The sequence below is a fragment of the Microchirus variegatus genome, assembly GCF_963457635.1.
Source record: "Microchirus variegatus genome assembly, chromosome: 11".
NCBI classification, from domain to species: Eukaryota; Metazoa; Chordata; class Actinopteri; order Pleuronectiformes; family Soleidae; genus Microchirus; species Microchirus variegatus.
This window is the reverse complement of record NC_139812.1, coordinates 18,611,755-18,633,747: the sequence shown is the minus strand read 5'-3', so window position 1 is coordinate 18,633,747 and position 21,993 is coordinate 18,611,755. Positions and strand designations below refer to the sequence as shown.

The 21,993-nt window shown below is 40.1% G+C and overlaps 1 protein-coding gene across 1 annotated transcript; it reads right to left on the bottom strand.

The window, feature by feature from the left end:
- Positions 1 to 1,416: 1,416 nt before the first annotated feature.
- On the bottom strand, positions 1,417 to 19,205 carry col21a1 (collagen, type XXI, alpha 1; the record flags this gene model as incomplete). The annotated part of the gene is made up of 28 exons (XM_083898078.1): positions 1,417 to 2,177; positions 2,508 to 2,585; positions 2,667 to 2,858; positions 2,944 to 2,998; positions 3,290 to 3,436; positions 3,544 to 3,576; positions 5,040 to 5,084; positions 5,617 to 5,652; positions 5,893 to 5,964; positions 6,042 to 6,095; positions 6,860 to 6,913; positions 6,997 to 7,050; positions 7,141 to 7,185; positions 8,656 to 8,709; positions 9,207 to 9,260; positions 9,344 to 9,397; positions 9,492 to 9,545; positions 12,748 to 12,801; positions 12,912 to 12,965; positions 13,062 to 13,115; positions 13,539 to 13,601; positions 14,983 to 15,066; positions 15,881 to 15,958; positions 17,301 to 17,471; positions 17,702 to 17,930; positions 18,027 to 18,189; positions 18,345 to 18,905; positions 19,109 to 19,205. 28 exons carry the CDS (start codon positions 19,203 to 19,205, stop codon positions 1,990 to 1,992), a joined length of 2,877 nt encoding a protein of 958 aa, XP_083754204.1. The 3' UTR covers positions 1,417 to 1,989.
- Between the last annotated feature and the right edge of the window lie 2,788 nt (positions 19,206 to 21,993).

Genomic DNA, 21,993 nt, shown 5'->3' with positions numbered 1-21,993 from the left:
TAGAAAGTTTTCAGTGGGGGGTATTTTTCCACAGCAGGGACATGTATGCACAGCAGGTGCAGTGTGATTTGTCAGAAGATGATGTAAGGCTGCTAACAGCCCAGAGGAGAACTGTCATTCTCTCCCAGATCACTCGCTTTAAAGTCTGCAATGCTACACTGAAATATTTGTACAATAGCACAAAAATCCACAACACAAAACATGAGTTCTAGGGAAGGCTTTTTGTGTTTTTATGCTACCTGAAGGTAAGCTTAGTTTCCAAACAGATGCCAATAAATCCCACACACTAGGGCTAGGAATCACAGGGTACCTCGCAATACAATACGACACACGATACATGGTCCACGATACCAATAATATCACGATACAATGATTCTGTCATAATCAATATATTGCAAGACAATCGTATAGCGATACATCAAGATATTTAAAACAAAAAGTGCAGGATTTCTCTATTTATTCACAACAGAGAGATCAAATTGCATAAAGGCTATGTTGTGAACGTGGATGGGGCTTCTCTTATTGTTATTATCCGGCTGTAAACTCCTGGCCAGGGTTCCCTTATTTCATTTGAGCATTGAGCAGCGCCGCCGTGAGGAGACATGAAGTAGTGACACCCAGTGAGTGAAACTGGCATGCAGTGTTAACTTAGAGCACCTTCATTTGTCAATTAATATATTAATGCTTGCCCTTGCATATCGATTCTCATATTGCAAGAGGAAGGACGACAACATATCACCAACTTCATATTTTGACCCACCCCTACCACACACTGCTACTTTGACATGATTAATCCCCACTACTTACTAAAGTCTGACTCTACGCCTTAACCCTCAAAAAGTGCTTTGACATTGAGGATGGACTCAAATGTTTTTCCCAAACAAACACATAATATGCACAAATGTGTATTAACCAACCCTTTGTTCTCACCATATAGATCAACCAATCGCCCTCGCTCTCCTTTTTGGATCTGCACACATCGTGGAAACCATCTCACAGTAGATCACAGATCCAAAATCTAATGAACCTGTAACTTAGAGCACACAGCTGAAGATGATCGGAAGTTCAGACATCATTAACGTAGTTTAATTCTAGTTTGTTTTGTTTGTTTTAAATATATACAAAAAAAAAAAAGCATATCACAAATAGAATTACAAAAGCTACATGTCACTGCTGAAATACAATTATGACTCATAAATAAACAATACAATACCTGCTACAGTAGTTAAAAGTAAGCCGTGGGAACATAAAACTTCAAATGTTAACATCTTACTTTGTAAATGGAATAAAATGACACGTGGATGAACTTATAATAGGGGGAGGTATTATTTATCTTATATGATACACAGTATTAGCTCACGTAAAAAGGCTTTAAGTGTTTATCAGTCAAACTGGATGCTTCAGGAACACAGGCTTACAGCAGCTTATAGCCAGCTACAGGAAATCAAACTCACAGTTTTGTGCTGAAAAAATGATGAATTCTGACATAATTTATGGTGAAATCTCTGAGCGTGGAAGTTATTAAGGATAAAAGTTGTGTTTGTCATGTTCTGTTTTCTGTTTAATAGCACCCATTCACTTTGCCTGTGAACATTTTAGGCAGTGACATGCAACAAAGCAACACCAGGGGGCAATATGGTAAAATGTACCAGCCATACTGCACTGAAAGAGATCCAAACACAAATACATACACGAGTCCAAGGTGATCAGAGTCATTGTTAGTTCTCTTAACACCATTAAAACCTCTAAAGCTTTGTTCAAAGACATAAACAATGTAAAAAAACACACAAACACACACACACACACACACACATAAAAACAAAGGATAACATTTGACAGGAGTTTTGTTGACAGTCTGACATCACACACAAGGTGTCACAAGAGGTCCGTTTTGTTTCCATGACAGGAGAGGAACTGTAAGGATGAGATCTTCCTGAGAATAGCTGCTTGTTCCACATCAGCTCTGGACTGGTGCCTGCAGTTACCATGTCAATAGTTTGGCCCTTTGCCGTAAGAATCCCGCCTCATCATACTACTATAGCACATGGATGGATCACACACTCCAGGCTGGCCAGGGATGCCAGGATTACCACCCTTACCCTCTGCTCCATTTACACCTGGAGGTCCAGGATTACCTGCAGGACCAGGCTTACCATATCCCTGGGGACCCATTGGACCTGTGGCGATAAAATAAAGGTCAAGTAAAGTCAGACACTAATTGTCACATAAATCGAAGGAGCTGTCAAACCAACGTCCTTTTCACATTTTGAGAACAGCAACCCTTGCTTTCATGTATCCCAAAACATCTAATTCAATCAAGAGCCAGAACTACCAGGAGGACCTCCTTGGGAGGTTATTCAAATGCCCCCCAATGACGAAAAACATTCATGAGGTGATATAGGGAGCAGGGAGGGGAACACTTAAGGCAGGAACATGCAAATGGTTAGTCACAGGTTACCCTGAGATGTTTAATTCCCACATGATTTTCTGTTTGTTATGATATTTACCAGGTTGCCCAGGTGGCCCTTGGTCTCCCATCCTGGTTGGACCAGGATTCCCCTTCTCACCATTGAAGCCTGGTTCTCCTGCAAACACAAGCGTCCTTCTTAGATCTACCCACAAAGCAGTTTTTATAACATTCCGACTGACTTGATGCCTGCTCTTACCTTTGAGCCCGATATTACCAGGACGCCCCGGCCGACCCAGGTGGCCTGGCTGACCCCTGGAGCCCATGAGTCCAGGAAGACCCCTGAGTCCCTGGGGCCCAGGTAGACCCGGAGAACCTGGAGATCCAGGCCGACTTTGGCATCGGGAGCAGCTACTCTGCTGGTTGCTCATCAACAACAAAGGCAGCTCGGCTATAAGTGACAATGTAAAGGTTTCAGAAATGTCTTGTGAAAACACACTGAAACACACCATTATTCAGTGCCTGGTGATACTCACCCTGAAGAATATCTCTGCAGATTTGCCGGATGTGACTGTCCGACATGCTACTTTCCTGTGATCAGAGCAATGGATCATGTGTAGCTCCAGTAAATCTTTATTTATGTCAGTCAATATCAAACATCTCAACAAGAGCCAACAAGTATGTATGAATGATGGTGGCCGTTTGGCGCACATTGGCAGCCACGCTTCCGTCAGTCTGCTCCAGAGCAGCTGTGGCTACACGTAGCTTACCATCACTAGTGAGAATGTGTTAATTACTAATGGCCAATTTGTAAAGTGCTCTAGAAATGTAATGAATAATAATAATAATAAGTGTCATGCAATGTGTATATAATGCACTTACGGATCTGCCTTCTGGCCCAGGTGGGCCAGCTAGACCAGTGTCCCCCTGCTGACCCCGTGGGCCAGGTTGGCCCGATTGACCCGGCTGTCCAGGACGTCCCATTTGGCCTTCTTGACCTCTCTGCCCTTGATCACCCGATGTCCCTTTCTGGCAAAATACAAACCCAGTGTTAACACAACATAATGATAACACAGGCTGAGTTCAAGAAAATTGAATGAATGAATGAATGAATGAATGCATTAATCTTAACATACCTCTCCTTTTAGTCCTGTTAGACCAGTGGAGCCCTGTCAATCAAAGTCATGGGACATTATTAAAAACTAAAGAAAGTAGGGACAACATACTCCTAAAATAAACCAAGGAACTACATCTAGATCTTGATAACATCCAATGATAATTAGAGCTGAAACGATTAATCGATGAATCTATTATTAATCAATTACTAAATTAATCGCCGACTATTTTGATAATCGATAAGCGGTTTTAAGCTTTTTTCATTATTAAAACAAGATTTCTGATAGTTTTAGCTTCTAAAATGTGAATATTTTCTTGGTTTCTTTGCTCCTCATAACAAAAAAATCATTAAAACTGAATCCTTTTGCTTTGTGAACAAAATAAGACTTTCGAGAACATCCTCATTTCCAGCTTTGACAAACACTGATCAACGATTTCTTTAACATTTTCTGACATTTTATGGACCAAACGATTCAGCGATTAATCGAGAAAATAATGGACATATTAATCGATTACGAAAATAATCGTTAGTTGCAGCTCTAATGATAATATCGTTTTTGTCTTTTGACTTCTCCCTCTCTAGGGGTCGCAGCCCCACAACCCTGCCTTATCTGGGTTAGGGACTGTCTGGGGTCAGTTCACCTTGCTCAGTGGAACCCCAGCCCTTGCAAAATATGGACCATGCATAACGTTGGGAACATTTTTGCTATCAATGTTTTAGAGAACAGTGCAGAAGGTTCTGGATTCTGTTGATGAGCATCATCTGTCTAATGACCTATCACCATTTAATTAGAATAATAGAGACACAAACTCTCTCAGGAATAATCTACTCATCATTATATATGTTTTTGGTTGCATCAGGTTCTGATTGGTTTCTTCCAGGCATGGAATGAACACAATAGTTTTCTCTTGGAGTCAACCTTGAAACTAACAGTGTTGACAATAACATGTTTTTCACAATTTGACTTTCAATTAGCAATGGCTCTATGTTTATAATAAATAAATAATAAATAACTGACCAAGGGTTACAAAATTCCCTCACACATAAGAAGTTGTAACACATTCTAGGAGGGCATGGAACATAGAATGCAAATGATGTGAATAAAGACATCTCCAAAAACTTTTTAAAAAAAGAAAAGAGGATAAAAATACTACAAGTGATTAAATATACACATGTTAAAATTAAAAATGAAGAAAAAGAAGTATATAGGACACATGAAGTGGAGTTTTAAATTTTCTGAAAAGGCCTATAAATGGCCACATGGTGGCACTATTGACTGTCAAGTTTTTTTTTTTTTTCTTTTTTAAATAAATCTAATTTTAACTACACCATTATCTTCAATTGAACCTTATACACAAATTAAAAATGTCAGAACAACAGTCGGAATTTTTTTTCACGGTCAAGAAACAAGAAACTTCACATCACTGAATAAAAGCACAATATGTGATTGTTGTCATATACATCATAGACTTTACAAAATGTTGTCATTAACAAAGATGATCAAGAGAAACTCACTCGATCCCCCGATCGACCATGTTCTCCTTTTCCACCTTTTAGTCCCTGGTGAGAAAAGATTAGATTAACATCACAATTGTCCATAGGTCATTCAACATGTTTAATGCATGTACTGTACATGATTGCATCTACTATGTTGAAATACACTTTCAGTTATGGTTTACATGACCTGAACATTTTCTGGCGTAGCACAGTGGAGAAATCCACAAAGTCTTTAGATCAGCAAACCTATGTTTATTATGTTGATCTTGATTCCAGTGAATCAAAGACAGCATTTTCCTTCAAAAAAATAGGGATTTGCCAATTCAGACTTCTTTAATTACACACTTGCAAAAATGATTTGATTTGAAGTTCTACTGTGGTTTTAACCCACCAGTGGAAATGGGTTTTTTTGAGGGTCTTTTTGGAAGAAAGTTTCTCCAAAATTTGGTGGAGATACTATGCAGGCCATGTTTATTTTCTACCAGAGATGTGCAATTAACCTCTAAGTGCCACTTATTGGTCTTGATAGCATTACCGAGGTCAGTCAGGTTATTTGCGGGATTAGCATCTGAGAATAATAATGTATGATTCTTACCGCCACTCCTCTTTCACCTAGATTTCCCCTTTGTCCCTGGTGAACAGTAAAAACATAGTTTATCATTTTAAAGATGTTTTGAAGCACATAATAGTGTCTACAAAATAAAGCAATTGTTGTTATATAAGTTGTGACTTTACTGTATGTCGGCTAAATTTCTTTGGACATACTACAACTTTTCTGTTGAAGCAAACTGAATTGAACTCATGTGAAAACAATGTAGACATTTTCATACAGGAGTACAGGAATAGAACAGAAGCAAAATAAATGAATTACCTTGCCGCCCTTCAGGCCTGGCATGCCAGGGTGCCCCGGCTGACCTGCTACTCCTGGTTCCCCTGTGTTCCCCTTTCAAATAATGTATTTATTTAAAGTATTTTAAGGCACCACCTGGTTTATATGAGATTATTTGAATGGAAACATACCGAAGGGCCTGACGTTCCTCGTACTCCCGGACTTCCACTTTCACCCTTATTCCCCTTGATAATGAAATAAAACATGTCTTACATGACAGAAAACATACTGTGAAAACTGTCCAATCTACACTATATCACTATATTATTACCTTTTACTGTTAATGCCTGTGTGTGTCCTTAGGTTTTTACTATGTGGGACATGTGCGCCAGTACACACACTGGATTATTACAGGCAAATCAACAAATGAAAAGTGATGAGGAGACAGAACGTCCAGACCAGAAAAGCCCACACTGCTTACATTTCCACTGACGAAAGCATGTAGTACCAGAATTGTCGCTTAAATTACTACTGCTGGAATGGCCGAGAGTTCATGAGTTGTGCTCAAGTGTATTTTAGGAAAACTGTGACCAAACAAAACATGTTCATGCTGCTGCTGACATACGCATCTTTCGATTAAGTTTGAGGGAGGGGGTTTTCCAGGAAAATACAAAGTTTTGAACTCAAAAACTGCTGTGCAATAATGTGCTTTACATCCATTGGCTGATGTAGGGCTTGTGAGTACAGGATCACACAACATCCGTACTTGTTGACACCTTTAATGTACTACACTGTGCCAAGAGTCAGTATCATTCAGCCTGCAGGCTGTGTAGATTGAAATGCATTTTTCTGGGTCACAGTTCTCACAGGGCCCAGTGATGTGGAAAATAATTAACTTGCAATGTATATAATGCACAGTTTATCCATTTAAAGACATACAATAGTTTAATGTTGTAGCTTGTTATCCCTAATACAGCAGCCCAATGTTCCAATAATCATAGAGGATTACCTTGGGTCCAGTTTGTCCTGTCAAACCAGGTACACCAGGTAAACCCATCTCACCCTGTGGGGAGAGCAAAGAAGTGGTTTTGGTAAATGTTCATTTTCAGGATTAACACTATTCAGCACCAACAGCCGTTAACTCACAGGAGGGCCAGACGTTCCTTTAAAGCCCTTCAGTCCAGGTAAACCTGCTTCCCCCTTAAATGAGAATCAGTCAACTGTTATCATTTATGAAGGAACAAACTAACAGATCAGTTGCTTTTGCACATCTATATGATAATGTCTTACCTTTTGTCCGTCCAGCCCTGCAGTTCCTGGCAATCCAGGTAAACCCTGGGAACGAGAGAACAAAAAACATGTATTACTGTCACGGGGACGAGGATAATAAAAGCAACAACAATGTGAGAACTATATCAATTATTCATTCATTTGTTAACCCATTTGGAAATTTCTCTAAACATGCTTTAAAATACAACTGGAATTTTATGCTTCAGTTTCAGTGTTTCCCAACGGTTAATAAAACAGCAGAGAGGTCTGCAGGTTCCATTTTACGCCCTTTCATAGAACGGAAATAATCACTTCACTGTGCCAGCAACAAATGAAGCCAAATGTTCTGTCAAAGCAAAAGGTCACTAAACGTGTTCCACAAATTGAAGCAGCTGTATTTTCTTAATAAGAATCACTCCAAAGCAATAATAAAAAAAAAATAACGACGATATTTCATTTCAATTCTGCAGTTTAAACTTGATCACACTGAGCAAGCAGCATGATTATTTACTGATAAATGCAGTGGGATATACAGTGTGCTCTTTAAATTGGGGGAAAAGGACAATAGCAGCTACAGATGTATAAATAAATAATACACTTAAGGTTTAATCAGTTAAGCGCAGTTAAACATAGTTGCTTTCTTCTGTGGTAAACACTTGCAGATGCTCAGTGGTTCCCTCTCAAAAAAAAAAGTTTGAGAAACATGTGTGCAGAGTAAATGAATTAAAGTGGCACAGAAACAGCCACCCAGACACACTTGTTTATGTTAAAAAAAATACTGATAGGCTGTTTAGACCTGCACAATCAAATCGATTCAACTTAAGGAAGTACAGTACTAATGTTTTTTTTTGTCTTGGATACATGGCTAATTCTATTGTTCTGGTGGTGGTGGTGGTGGTGGTGGTGGGGAATATGGCTTCCAGCCTTGTGGAGCAACTGACTCATCGCTGTGGACCCATCTCTAACTTTTGGACAGCACTCACAATCATGATACGTGGGGTGGCTGCCCAGTTGAAACACTTTCTTCCTAAAACAGATTTGCCAGAGCTACACAGCATTCCCTGGATGAGTTACTTTCACTGTGTTAGATTATGGCCCAAGTCTGTTTGTTACATAAGAGGGTTATCCTGGGATGAACTTCAGGGGAAATACCCCTAATTTACTGCCTGTCAGGGGTACTCTCTGTTCTGCTGACACTGTGTTAACACACTGCAGTCTTGCTGAAGTAAAAAAAAAAAAAAAAGCATGCATCTATTTCATGAATATGTTACAAAAAGTACTTTTTTTTTTATAGCTAATCATGTGAGCTGGAAATAGAATAGCATTTGCCTGTGCAGATCTTTGTGGACCATAGTTTATCTCGCAGACATTGAACCATTTCACAATATGACAGGCTATTTCATTTCCTTCATGCACAGTTTGCATTACATTTTGCATTAAATCTTCTATTATAATATTTCAAGGCGTCCAATTGAGGATCTCTAGCGATAGCATAACAGAAAATACCAAACATTGACATCTGTGTGAACAACTCACAGGATGTCCCGCTCTTCCATCAAGTCCAGGAATGCCGTTGGCACCAAATTCTCCCTTTACAGAGTGGAGAAATTAAAATGTTATTATGCATTTCATGTTAAAGGTGCGTTATGTAATAAATATAAAGCAACTGGCCATAAAATCCTCCTAATATGTCACAGAGACTCAGGAATAATGTTCATATAACACTAGCCAGAAATGGACAAACCAGCCAACGCATGCGTTTCACATTTTGAAGTTTACAACACAAATGAAGAAGAACAACATGCTTTCTGGTATGTGAAGGCCACTGTAGTTTCCTGTGGGAAAGGGAGGAGTGAGAGGAGGAGGAGTCCTCTGCTTGTCACAGTACGCAGCATTAAATGTCCCTAATTCTTACAGGCTGCCCTTTAAAGACATCTGCCTAAAACATGAAGAACGTACTCGACGTTCACTTTTCAAACGGGGAGGGAAAGAAAAAGACACAATCACTGGATGGCTAAATTTTCATGGTTAAAAAACACACATTTTAAAATGTGCTGCCATTATTTCCCTGAACTGTCAAGACAGACCTTTTGACCAGGCCTCCCCGGAAGTCCTTCCTTTCCATCTCTCCCAGGTTGGCCCTGAAATGAAAAAGAATTTTCACAGAATTAAAATACAGCAAAATTTCAAGATTTGAATGTGAAGCGATTTACTGTATACGTACAGGTTCTCCTGAATAACCAGGTGGCCCAGGAGGTCCCACACTTCCCTTTTCACCCTTGAAATATCATCCAAATAAAAGCTATGTTACTTTATTGTGTCATGTCACAGTCACAGACTGATTTGAGACATCTGGTTTGTGTGCCACTTACCACTTGTCCAGGTTTTCCTGGTAACCCTGCAGGACCTGATGATCCTCCAGAGCCCTACAAACACAGATTTAAATGTTAATTTGACAGTATCTAATATAGGTAAACAATTGAATCAATCATCAGCAATCGATTAACTTGTTTTCCCTGGAAGCAAATTAATTGCTTTGCTGCATCATTCTCATAAAAATTGACAGTATGTTTTAAATTCGGCAAAACAAGGGAATTCCCATTTTCAAAATAAACAAATTGTAAATAGTATGTGTTTTTAAGCACTTTTCGAGTCTTGACAACCACTCAAAGCACTTAACACAACAGTTTTGCCACTTACACCCGTACGCATGCTTGATCTACTTGTAATGCTTGTTCTGTCACACATTATTAACACTCAGCACACACTGCTGGCATAGGCGCTCCAGCATTTCCGGAGGTTTTTAATTCCTCACGGGAAACAACTATTTAAGAACAAGGCAAACGTCTTAGATTTATATCGGAAATTTTAGTCGCCTCAAAAAGTTTCCCCTTAAAGGACCTGCCGTTAAGTACAGTTGTAAGTAACAATACATAATGTAGTCAACTCCTGATCCATAGCTGCATTGTCTCATCACTTGCTGCTTTTGGGGATTTTTGTGGGTAACTATATTTTTATTTTGGCCTCTGCACATTGCATCAAAAGTCAATGAAAAGACGCTGTCTTTGTCTTTTAGTTAAGCTAAAATCAACAAGCAGGTCACATGACCATATTATCACGTTCTATTAGTATTACAACTTGTAGACGGTAATTGTGAGCGACACAGCTGATCTGTTTGCCTGTGCAACTCGAGTCCAAAACAAACCGTGCTGCTGCAGTCAGGTCGGTAAAGAAAGAAACATGGAGGCTATCTGCTAATGTTTGTGTTTAATTTGTCTTCATGCTGCAGTGAGTTTCTATGTTTTTGCACATGCTACACTCTTAGAAATGAAAGGGTTCCAAAAGGGACCCTCTACAAGGGCTGAGGTTCTACCTGGAACCATTTGCTTCGGAAAAACCCTTTCCCGAAGAAAAGGTTTTTCAAGTTCAAGGTTCTTGGTAACGCCAATGGTTCCAGTAAGAACCATTTTGATCCAGAGAACCCTTTAAAACCCCTTTCCTGAATAAGTGGTTTTGAAGGGGTTCTTGGTCGAACCCTCCAAGAACCAAAAAAAGGGGTTCTCCTATGAGGACAAGCCGAAGAACCTCATGAACCGTAAGTAGGTAAGTTCACACTATAGAGATCAATCGCAGACCGGTGATGAATGAATGAATGAATGAATGAATACCACAGTCTATGTCTACACAAACAACTACTTCGTCGAATTGGCGAGCATTCTCTCTTCCTCTTGTATTCCTGAATTATGTACTTAAGACCTAATTTAGCTGACAGCTCATGTTTCCATTCTCTAGATCCTACGCCAGGAAAATGAGACTGCACCCTTTGGTGGTCGTACAATACGGTAACTATTTGGGGGAGTGTGAGTTTGTACGATTGTATCCGAAGAAAATCTTCGACTTTACAAGATAAGAATTCCCCTGTGGTTTAAGAGAACGTGGCTCCCTGCTGACTGAAGACTTTTGTGCATGGATGCTCTTTAGCGTTCTCACACTTGCCAAGACACGTTTTTACTTGACCACGATGAATGAATTAGCTGAAGTTTATTTTGTTTTTCTTTCTGCTACTTCCGCAACTGTTGCCACAATGGGTTTTTCCCATATGTATTGTTGATTTGGCAGAGTTTCACACCGGATGCCATTCCTGACACAAGCTTTCCCATTGGCTTGGGATATACAGTATTTTAGGCAATTTGGGGTTATGTGTGTTGCCCAGGGACACATTGGCATTTAGACTAGCAGCGCAGTGGAACAAAGCCCCCCAACCTTCTGGTTAGAAGACGACAACTGGTTGGAGTGACTGTATTATGTAACAGTAACTCGCCCACATGCTCACTGTATCTGTGTTTTGGCACGAACACCGAATCCCAAGAAAAACAAAAAAAAGAAAGACATATTTGATCTTGATCAAAGACAGATCTGTGAAACAAGCGAAAAAAAACTTTAACTGACGCACCCAACAGCTGAAAGTGAATCTATAATAATGAGGCAGATGGTACGAGAGGATTTGCACCAGGTGCAGACATGTCTGCGTGCAGCTGAGACTGTTTTCAAATGTGACTCGAACTCTCTCACATGAACCGTGTTCTCCTCTGGAGCAAACTGGCAGACGTTGGTCACATTGATTACAAGGTATAAGATGATGTGAGACGGGTGACGCAATCTGGAGAGGATGCATTACTTGCGTCCTGTATGTCAAACAATGACGCAAAATGTAGCACAGGCCTGTTACCTTCACTTAGGATTAAGGTCGTGTGATTTTGGCTGTTTTTTTGTGAGCAGTGTAACTCTAAACGTACAGGATAGATTTGGATGAAGTCTTCTGGGGATGTAGGTTAGGCACAAGGAAGAAATGATTAAATGTTGGAATTGATCCTTCCATGGATTAGGATTGAATTTAAAGTGTTGTTAACCTCGCATCATTCGGGGAAATTCATTCTGTGACACTTGGCAGTGATTTGCACTTCCCCCCTTCAGATAAAGTTATTGATTTCTTACCATGCTGCTGCTCAGTTTCTGGTTTGTTTTGTCATAATATGACCTCCATACTGTATAATGTATGTGTCCAAACCCTCACGCTAGTCTTGACTGTGTGAAAAGTCAATTTTTGACAATTTATAGACAAATATCAATGTACATAACATGCATTTAGTGACAAGGAGCAACATGCAAGTGAGGGGGAAAACAAAGCAACAAGAGAAAAACAAAAAAAAAGCTCTCTAGCAAAGAAAAAAAAGTGCCAGTGTGACTCTACTAAGTAAAAGGGCAGAGCAAGAGTCAGGAAATATCAACAGATTTAAAAAGTCTCTGATGGCCATTTGCGCGCTCACTGCAAAGAGTGCTCGTCCCACAGTATGGACGCTCCCAAGGGACCTGGGTTTATATTAATACCATATGGTTTCCAGAGTGATTGATGCACAAGTGTTTAAACAGCTCAAGCTGATGCATCTAACAGGGTTTTTCTGTCCATCCCTAAATTAGATCCCATAACAAAGAGGATTTACCATGAAATATCAACTTGCATTAGTCAATACAGCAGCAGCAAATTGGATTCATGCCGAAACATAAACAACATGGATCACTTTGTCGGGAAAAACAGAAATGTAGGTGGCATTATTTGAGATCCCCCACCTTCTCTCCTGGTTGCCCGGGAGATCCTTGTAATCCAGGCACACCCCTGGGACCCTGGAAGTACAGACTTGGATTACAACACTGGATTTATTCATAAACTAGTGCCACGGCATGACAACGAAACACGTTGTTCTATAAATGTGCACTTTTTTTGACCTTCATACCGAAACACCAAGCCTTCCTTGCTCCCCTTTGTACCCACGTAGCCCAGGCTGTCCCTGGCAGATGCAACAAAAGGGAAAACCAGATTTAAATGTTCTATTCCTGACATAGAATTTAATGTTGAGGTAGATTAAAGTAAACACTTTCTTTACCTCTACTCCTGGTGAACCTGGCAGCCCTGGAGTCCCTCTAATACCAGGGATACCCTTAAATTTAACCAAAGCAGGATGGGAAGAAAATGACATTTTGTTAAGCATTTGGATCCCGTGAGCTGTTGTCTGAGTGACTCGAGGCTATGTTTTTGATCATGTTATGCAGCAGAGTTTGTGGTTCACTTCTGATTGATTTTTCCCTCACACACACACACACACACACACACACACACAATCCCCACTGTGCTGACACTATTGCTATAATCAGGCATGTTTTTCATCCACACATTGGAAAAACAGACTTATTTACCGCTGTGTTTTGAGTTCCGCGATGCGCTAATAACCGCACAGATTTAACAAGCAGAAACTCTCATGACCTAATGGATATAGGAAATTAAAGTGGGTCTCGCTTTTGCTCAGATGCTGCTGTGACAGTTGTGTACTGTATGTTTGTATATTGAACTATGTAGTACTCACAGGCTTACCATCAGCACCAGCAGGTCCAGGCTGACCAGGTTTGCCAGCGCTTCCTTGTTCTCCCTATAGGAAATGGAAGGAGGCAACATATCAATCATAGCAACATGATCTCAGCCATTAATATGCATACTGTACGCTTTCTCAAACAAAATGTTGATTTGATTTATCGATAAACTGGCAAATGTGTGGTGCATCTGCCCGCCAAGAATAGCTCCAGGTTTTTTTTGGATCTATTAGTAAATGAAGTAAAAGCTCGGCAGATACATGTTTGAAACCATGTACATTTTAATAACAAAAGATTTAGTTGCTCAAGGGGAATCTCTCTGAGTTCTGTGTTTGAAAGCCTTTTCGTGGCGATCAATTAAGAAAGGGATTCCAAAGCTTGGTGATTTTCCATTCTGACTAATGTTTAACTTAGTGATCTGGGTTGTTTTTCAGCACAGACAAAGTAGAATACAAGAGGATCTTAAAGGACTAACTGTGACTCACTCACACTGCAAGCCTCAATTTGCCTAAGTGGAGAAGATGGGCTTTTTGGTGTGTTTGTATTTCATAAAACAGTATGTGTCCAGCAGCAGAGAGAGAAACGTGTTTAAGCTGTCCACAGTGTTTAAGATCTTTGTTTGCAGGGTGTAATGACTGTCGTTAACAGTTAATGTGTCGTTAAAGTGCAACTTCGTGTTCTCATCGCATAACTATTAGATCACCTGAGCACACATTTAATATAAAAAAAACAAAATCCTTTCTTATCTTCTCCAAACAGAAGCCTTTTAGCCTTCCATGTCATTCCTGAGTTAATACACACTTAATCCAAACAGACCCCTGCTGATGTGAGTGAATATTTAACCACATCTCAGTTGGAAAGCTAAGGCAGGAACAAACTCTAATGTCTGATATGTTGTTGCGATATTTTCTTATCAGGGGCCCGTTGCACAAAAGTAGGATTCAGATATCCAGGATGAATGACTGAGCCTGGTTCAACGAATCCAAAACAAGGGGGCGTCCAAGCTCAGTTGGTTGCACAAAGACCAAGCCAGGATGAGCAGACTCATCAAGATTCATCAAGCCAGGTGAAACCAGTCCTGGATAAGTGCGCTCACACGGCTTCCTCAAACAGACCTCGCTGTCGATCGCAGATTCTCAGATTCACCATGACAACTAGAGCGGTGTTCCTTTCCTCCTCGGAGGCTGAAATGCCCCATGGAGGCGTACGAGGAAGTGAAAGACCAAATCAAAAAGAAATGAAACACGGCCACGATAATAAACCAACGAGAAAAAGCGACCGCCTGAATATCCTCTACCGAAACCATCACATTTCCAATCCAAAAAGTTAATTAACTCTTATAATGAGTTGAAATTGTGAGTGATAATGTGTATATGTCACTTCCTTTAGATTGTTAAATACACTCAAATACAAACACCAAGACGTTAGCGATCCACTGACCTTCATTCCTGGAGCTCCAGGTGGTCCAGCCGGACAAACGCAAGGTTCTTCAGTGGGTTCAGTGTAATCAGGACTGTTAGAGCACTGAAATGATGTAAACACATGTAAATTGTAAATACAGTTTGGATATTTATTTGTATGATTTTCATGAGATATTTGGTCACTTATTTGTCGATTATTTGTTCAAAAAGTCACACAAATCTGTATATAATAACCTGCTTCACTGTATTTAAAATTAACTGCATTTATAATTAACTTCATGGTTCAAATGAAGTTGAATCATAAATATATTTTTCTTTTGAAATCAAATCTTGTGAGAGTTTGCCAACGAGTTATAATATGTGTCTCCCTTGAAATAGAAAGAAATTAATAAAGATGAAGTGGAGGGGTGGGGGGGATTACTTGGCAAGCTTCAGTTTTGTTTTGTTTTACCGTCTCATCTTTTCTCTTTTCATGTCTTTATCCAACATCTCCGACACTGCGAACACTAATTTGGCACCGGCTTTGCGGTTCCGGCAGTTTTCAAGGCAAACAAAACGACGCGCCACTGCTTCACTAACACCATGTTTGAAGCTGAGCCACGGTTTCCTCTTCCAGCAAATGATCGTGTGCATAAACAGATGGGCTTTAAATGTGATATGCTGAGGTTTGCAGCTTCACTGCAACTGAACATTACCGAAAAACACAGTATAGCGGTGAAATATGAAGCGAGAGAGCTTCATTTCACGCCATGCAGCATGAGATATGGAGGTGACTGATAATAAAATCAGTGTGGGCGCGTGTCAGAGCAGGAACAGATGTGGCTGGACTGACTAGGTGAGAAGAAGTCATCTTTGTTGCTCTCAGACTGGAAATAAAAAACAACACTCAAAAAGCAGACACTCGCACTTATACTTACAGCTCCGGGTATTTCACACGCAGTCTCTCGGTTATTCTGCTCTGGGTCACAGTAGATGCGAAGTTTCTGAATTTCAAACTGAACAAACAAAAGGGGTTGTTTTTTTTTTAAAGAGCGAGAGAAAGAGAACTTCCTGTTAAAACCCAAACCTGATGGAGACAGTAAACAAAAAAGCTGGGCTGCTTTTACAGGATTTAATTCCATTATATCAGGGCTTTGGTGCTAATGAAATGAAATGACGATTGTATAACTGGAAGGATAAATGTTCTATTTGGACTTTTAGCAGCAACATAATGCCAGACCTCCCTCGGTGGTTGAAAGTGTTGTGTTGTAACTCTTTTATTCCATTACTTGGTATTTTAATAACGTCGGTTGTAATCTGGCTCCAGTGCTGTTTTACTTCGGTGTAAGCAGAAAGCTAATCATCACATATGATTTCTATTAATTCCAGCCAGTGTGACAGTATGAGTGCCGGCATAGATCAGTCTAACTGTGGCTTAATTTAACTTCTTTATCAGAATAAGAATGCTTGGTTTGGTTTGACGGTTCAAACTAATGATTTATTTTGTTATTCCATTCTGGTTAAATTGTGAATTTCCAGTAACATGTCCGATTGTATTACAGAGCATAAGCACAATCAGTGTGTTAAGTGCTTTAAAACCAATGATCCCCATAACAGTGGGTCAGTACACACTCAAAATATTGGCTGCCGTATAATATGAAATGCCGTGAATTACCAGTTCACACAAAGAATACTCTATTCCTACATCGACCATTATTGCTGTTTCTGATTAAATTATTTATTTGAAGTACATGTTTTATGTTCTGCCGGTAGACGAACTGAGAGTTTTGGTTTAAAAATGGAAGCATTTGAATTTATTTTAAATGTATTGTATTTCACTGACCATCATTATTACCACAAATGGTCCAACCCGATGCCAAACCAGACTTAACTGCTAACATGTGCGTCTTGGGGAATTTTAAATCATCAATGTGCCCTATTGTTTCATAACAAAAGAGTTTAAATCAAACGGACAATTTGACTCCAAAGATGTATTGCCGAACTGAGTCTGTCTGTATCATGACCTGAAAATACTATGTTTAGTATCGCAGGGGAGGCATTATGTTCCAATGTTCCAAAAAGAGCCTTGATGTGCAAATTACAACACAGCAACAATTACATGTTGCATACAAATACAGGAATGCTGGTCAAATTATGCCAACTGAGACAAATAAAGATTAATAAGACCTTGGAGAAAAGTGCCCGTCTCAGCAGGCAGTTGGAGGCCCCGTAATAAATTGTGCTGTGTGATTTCAGTGTTTAGTTCCCTCAAAATAGTCCAAAATGCTCTGGTGCTAAAAGATAACACATTTCATTGTCACTGTAGTTATACAACAGAACATATATCAACACACTTACTGGCACTGTTGTTTCCTTCCTGTAATACTTCCCAACTTGGGTTTTTCCATTGATGAAGATGCCAACAGGGGGCTCCAAGGACAAAGTGTCTAATACCAGGTCATCGACGTAAAGAGTCACGTCCTCCTCGGTGACCAGCAGCCTCAGCTGGTGCCACTTCTCATCAAACAGCTTTCATAGCCATTGGAAATTAAAAGAAAATAGCGGTCGTTAATACGAAAAACACTGAAAAGCCAAAATTAAAAAAAAAAAAAAAAAAAAGAAGAAAACACTCGAAAGAGAAGGGTGTGTACTCTTTTGTATAAAACACAAAGCAGATGTGCGTAACTCCATCCAATTATAAAACTGACCTACTTCTTTAAGGACAAATTTGTACTTTTTTTTGTCCTGTGTTACTTTACCTTTTCTGTCAGGTGAGAAAATGTCACCGTCTGCGTTCCGCTTGGTGCTTCACTGGTCGTGGTGAACATGACGGAGCGGTCCAAGCCGTTTAGAGTCACCGCCATTTGCGTCGTGCCATCACGCTTCTGTATTCTCCACAGGTCCCACTCCTCAGCCGTCACGGACCCTTTATACTTCACCGTGGCCACGAAGACGTACGATGGAGGCAGGCCATCGGGGAAAAGGTTTCTGGGTGGTGCGGAGACAACAAAAAAGGCCAGCCATATTTTAAATACAGGCTACACACCGGTGATGACACAGAAAGTATAAACGCAGGATTATTACCTCGTAGCTTCACTCAAGTCGAGACGAGGCGTCACTTCGTACGCTTTGACGCCATGAAATGCATGTGTTTGCTTTGCTTTTTTGGCCAAATTTAAATGCAACAGAATATCAAAACCCTTCTCGTCACGGGAATCAATGGGGATTTTTGCTTGACAAACAGTCTCTGCAAAAGAAAAAAGAAAAAATAGTGGCATACACATTGAAGAGAGTTAAGAGGCAGAATGACAAACACAACTGCTATTGCCAGGAAAGAGACATTTGATGTCAGAATATTTGAGCAGAAAATCCCTCCCGATTTTCACACAGTGACATACTCACCTTCACACAGTTTCTGTCGTATGACCTGTATAATCCTGGAAATAGCTTTGTAGTCCTCGACGGAGAAGACATAAGTTGAAGGTGGCCTGTTCGCAATATCCCTCAACTCGGCCTCTTCTGTCTCTGAACCAACACCAATTGCAAACAGAATTACTCCTTTTTTCCTTGCTGCCTCTGCTGCCTTCAAAACCTCATCTTGAGACTTCCCGTCTGTGAGGACAACGGCGATTCTGGAAATGCCTATTGGGCCACGTTCAGAGAGGCCAAAGAGTTTGTCCGTTGCAAACTTAATGGCTGTGCCTGTCCTCGTGTTTCCCCCCATGTAATCAATGGACTCCATTGCTCGGATGAGATCTTTGGTGGAGAAGTGCTTCCCCAGAGGTATTTCTAAAACGGGGTCATCGCTGTACTGGACAACTCCAACCTGGGTAAACTTCTGTCCAATGTTGAAGGCCGTTGTTATATTGACGAGCCAGCGCTTTACTATTTCAAAATTGACGTCCGTAACGCTCCACGAGCCGTCTAAAATAAAGACCAAGTCACATGGTGCTGTCCTACAACCTGAGGCAGACAGGAAATAAAACATTAGCGGCGTATAATAATGGTTTCAATACATCACATTGATTTTTTGGTGGAATATGTTGAATAAAATGCATTTGCAGAACATTAAAATCACCTTTGCTGGTTATATGCATTTGACATTTTTAATGTATGGACAACAAGCATGAAGACAATGAAGAAAATGAAGACAGAAGAACTCTTACTTCTTATGTCTTCATCTTGAGCGGCACTAAACAAATGGAGAAGCATGAAGCACAGGCATCTCAAGACACAATGCATGGATGTCGCTTTGTAACCCATTATGCAGCAGTACCAATTTCCAATTGTGCACCTAAGGGGAAAGGGAAAAACATGCTTTGTATTGCAGGGAAAAAAAAGGACAATGCAAGCCTTTGTGGCATTTGGTCAATGAGCTATTCTCGCTTTGAAAGAAGTAAATGTCTCGTTTATCTGTGATGTTTGTTTGCCATCGATTTTGGGCTCATCCTCCGTGTGAAAAACTCGCCCCTAACAAAACTACCCCACTATCTGCAATTTCACAAAAGTGATGTGTGGGTGCTTCGAGGTATAAGACAAGGATGTTTTCGTATTTCAGGCTCTGCAGAATGTGAATTTATTCAAACAGTAAACAAATGAAGCGTCGTGTACACATGCCAATTAGCAGCGTTTTGTGCTCTGAGGTCATGTTGTCTCTCTGGACGACGCACCAGAGGTCAACATGACTGTTAGGAGAAGCTTTTTGATGAATACGTATGACTCGAGCGTGACAGTAGAAAGCATGCACACATTCACACATTTCTATATTCATGTTAATGTGGTCTTATTCTGGGTACTGCACTTCATTTTGTTCCATGTGAACCATTCAGAACAGTCTTGTTGCTTTACAACATGAAAAAGGTCATGTCTGGTGTCATCGACTCAAACATGCATTTGGCAGAAGCCCTGTTATCTCCAGGCGTTAGTACAGAGAAGTATGCACATACAAGCTGAACTATTGTAAGCATTGCACTCAGTTAAGCATTTAATAGACAAGACAGTCCATTCATTATCTATAACTAAATATATGATAGGTAGAAAAGGGCCTGTCAAATGTCAAATAAAAAATGTTTGTGACTTTTTTTTTGGCCATGTAGGGGCAGTGCAGCAGGACTGACACTAATATATTGTATATAGTACAGTATATGAAAGACATTTTGGGCAAACGGTAGTTTATTAACACATCTTACCAAGAGTCTTCAGCTCATTAAGTCGTCACCCAGCTGGACAGACGGAACTGCAGATTCAGATGATCAGTAATTACATGATATTTAACATATTTGCTTCCTGTGTAAAAAAAAAAAAAAAAAAATACTAACACTGCATTTATTCAGTAAAGTTCTGCATTTTCTAAACCAATAACATTCCATATTTACATGTGTTATTATTACATTAACTCTTGGCATTTTGGGCAGAAATGAGGAAATTAGGGCAATGATAACCATTTCTGGGTCATAAATATGTTAAAGGTGCATTATGTAATAAATCTAAAGCAACTGGCCATAAAATCCTCCTAATATGTCACAGAGACTCAGGAATAATGTTCATATAACAAACTGAACTCACCAACAACAGTACAACCAAAAAAACATGATTTGCATAAAAAAAAAAAAAATATTTTGCAGACTGCAAATCATGTTTATGTTTTGAAATCATGTTTTGGCATGTGGCGCCACCCACCGCCGTCTACCAATCATTGCACTCAGTAGAGTCTCAGCTGCCGAGCAACCACAGGTTGCCAGTCACGTCAGAAAACGAAACCTAAAAGACCTCGCTATTTTGAATTTGATTGTAGTAACTGTTTTTGGTTACTACATTCTACCACCATATATACTTACATATACTTACACCATATGTAAGTATTACTACCACATACTTACATATGGCACCTTTAAGTTTTAGGCACAAAGATTGGAAAATAATCCTTTTTTTTCATCATAACATTCTGTCCATAAGCGCACACAGGAATGTCTTCAAAACACAGCAGCAGTTTGAGACTAATCTGTGGTTTGGTCTCAAACTGCGGTCTGCTGCTTCCATGAATTATGTTGCTGATGAGTCCAAAACAACATGAGACATGAGCCACACATGACGTGTAAAGGAATATGACATTATAATAAACACATGATTCATACAATCTTTTATCTATGATACTAAACCATTGAAGGAAACCATACGTGTGTGGTGAGGACAAAGTCAAGTACTCCTCATTAGCCACCTACCGTGAACATGATTGAATGACACCGGGACTCTCAAGTGCAAATCCCATCAGCCCATGTTTGCTTTTTGAGCTACACTCACTTCCTGTCTCCCACTGCGACCACAGACAGTGTGTTGCACATAAATCCCCAACTCACTGGGCTAACCGCTGAGTTACGGAGTCGAATCGGTGCATCGCTCCTCACACAAAACACACTCTATCTTTCCTATCTGACTTCTCAGCCTCTGCTGCCACACACCCTAAGCTTTTTCCTTTCAAGCCTCATCCACCACACGCTCACATGGCACTGCCAGCTTTGTTAAGAGAACAAGTCGCCAAACCTCTGACCGCAAGTCATGCAACCCACGCTCGCCGTTTCCTGTGGGATTATCAGCTGTTTCCTCAAATCTGCTGCCATTTTGCCATTGCCACTGCTTGTCCTTGGCCCAAATACAGTTAAACCCAATCAGAAAAGCTTCACTCCCACACTTTTCCTTCCAGGTGGATAAAGCCAATTGTAATACTCTCGTTCTCTTGTTGCGTATTAAGTAACTCACTGTCACGCTGCTGCTAAAAACATGCAGACTTTAGCCCTTACATCAACATCAGGTATGTCATTAGAGTAAGATTTATGATACACACTGGCAAAATGTTTCATGGCATGTCTGAACATACTGGAAACTGGGGTTTTGGTAATTTGTTTGCTAAACAATGTGTACAGATGACTAATCTCTTTTGGTTTGGTGCCATTTTGTGTCAGCTCAGCTGAAACGGCTTCACTTGTTCTGAGGTTTTTGCCCTACAACCATTCTGTTTTTTTAACTGAATCCATCATGATGTTGCTTTGTTCAG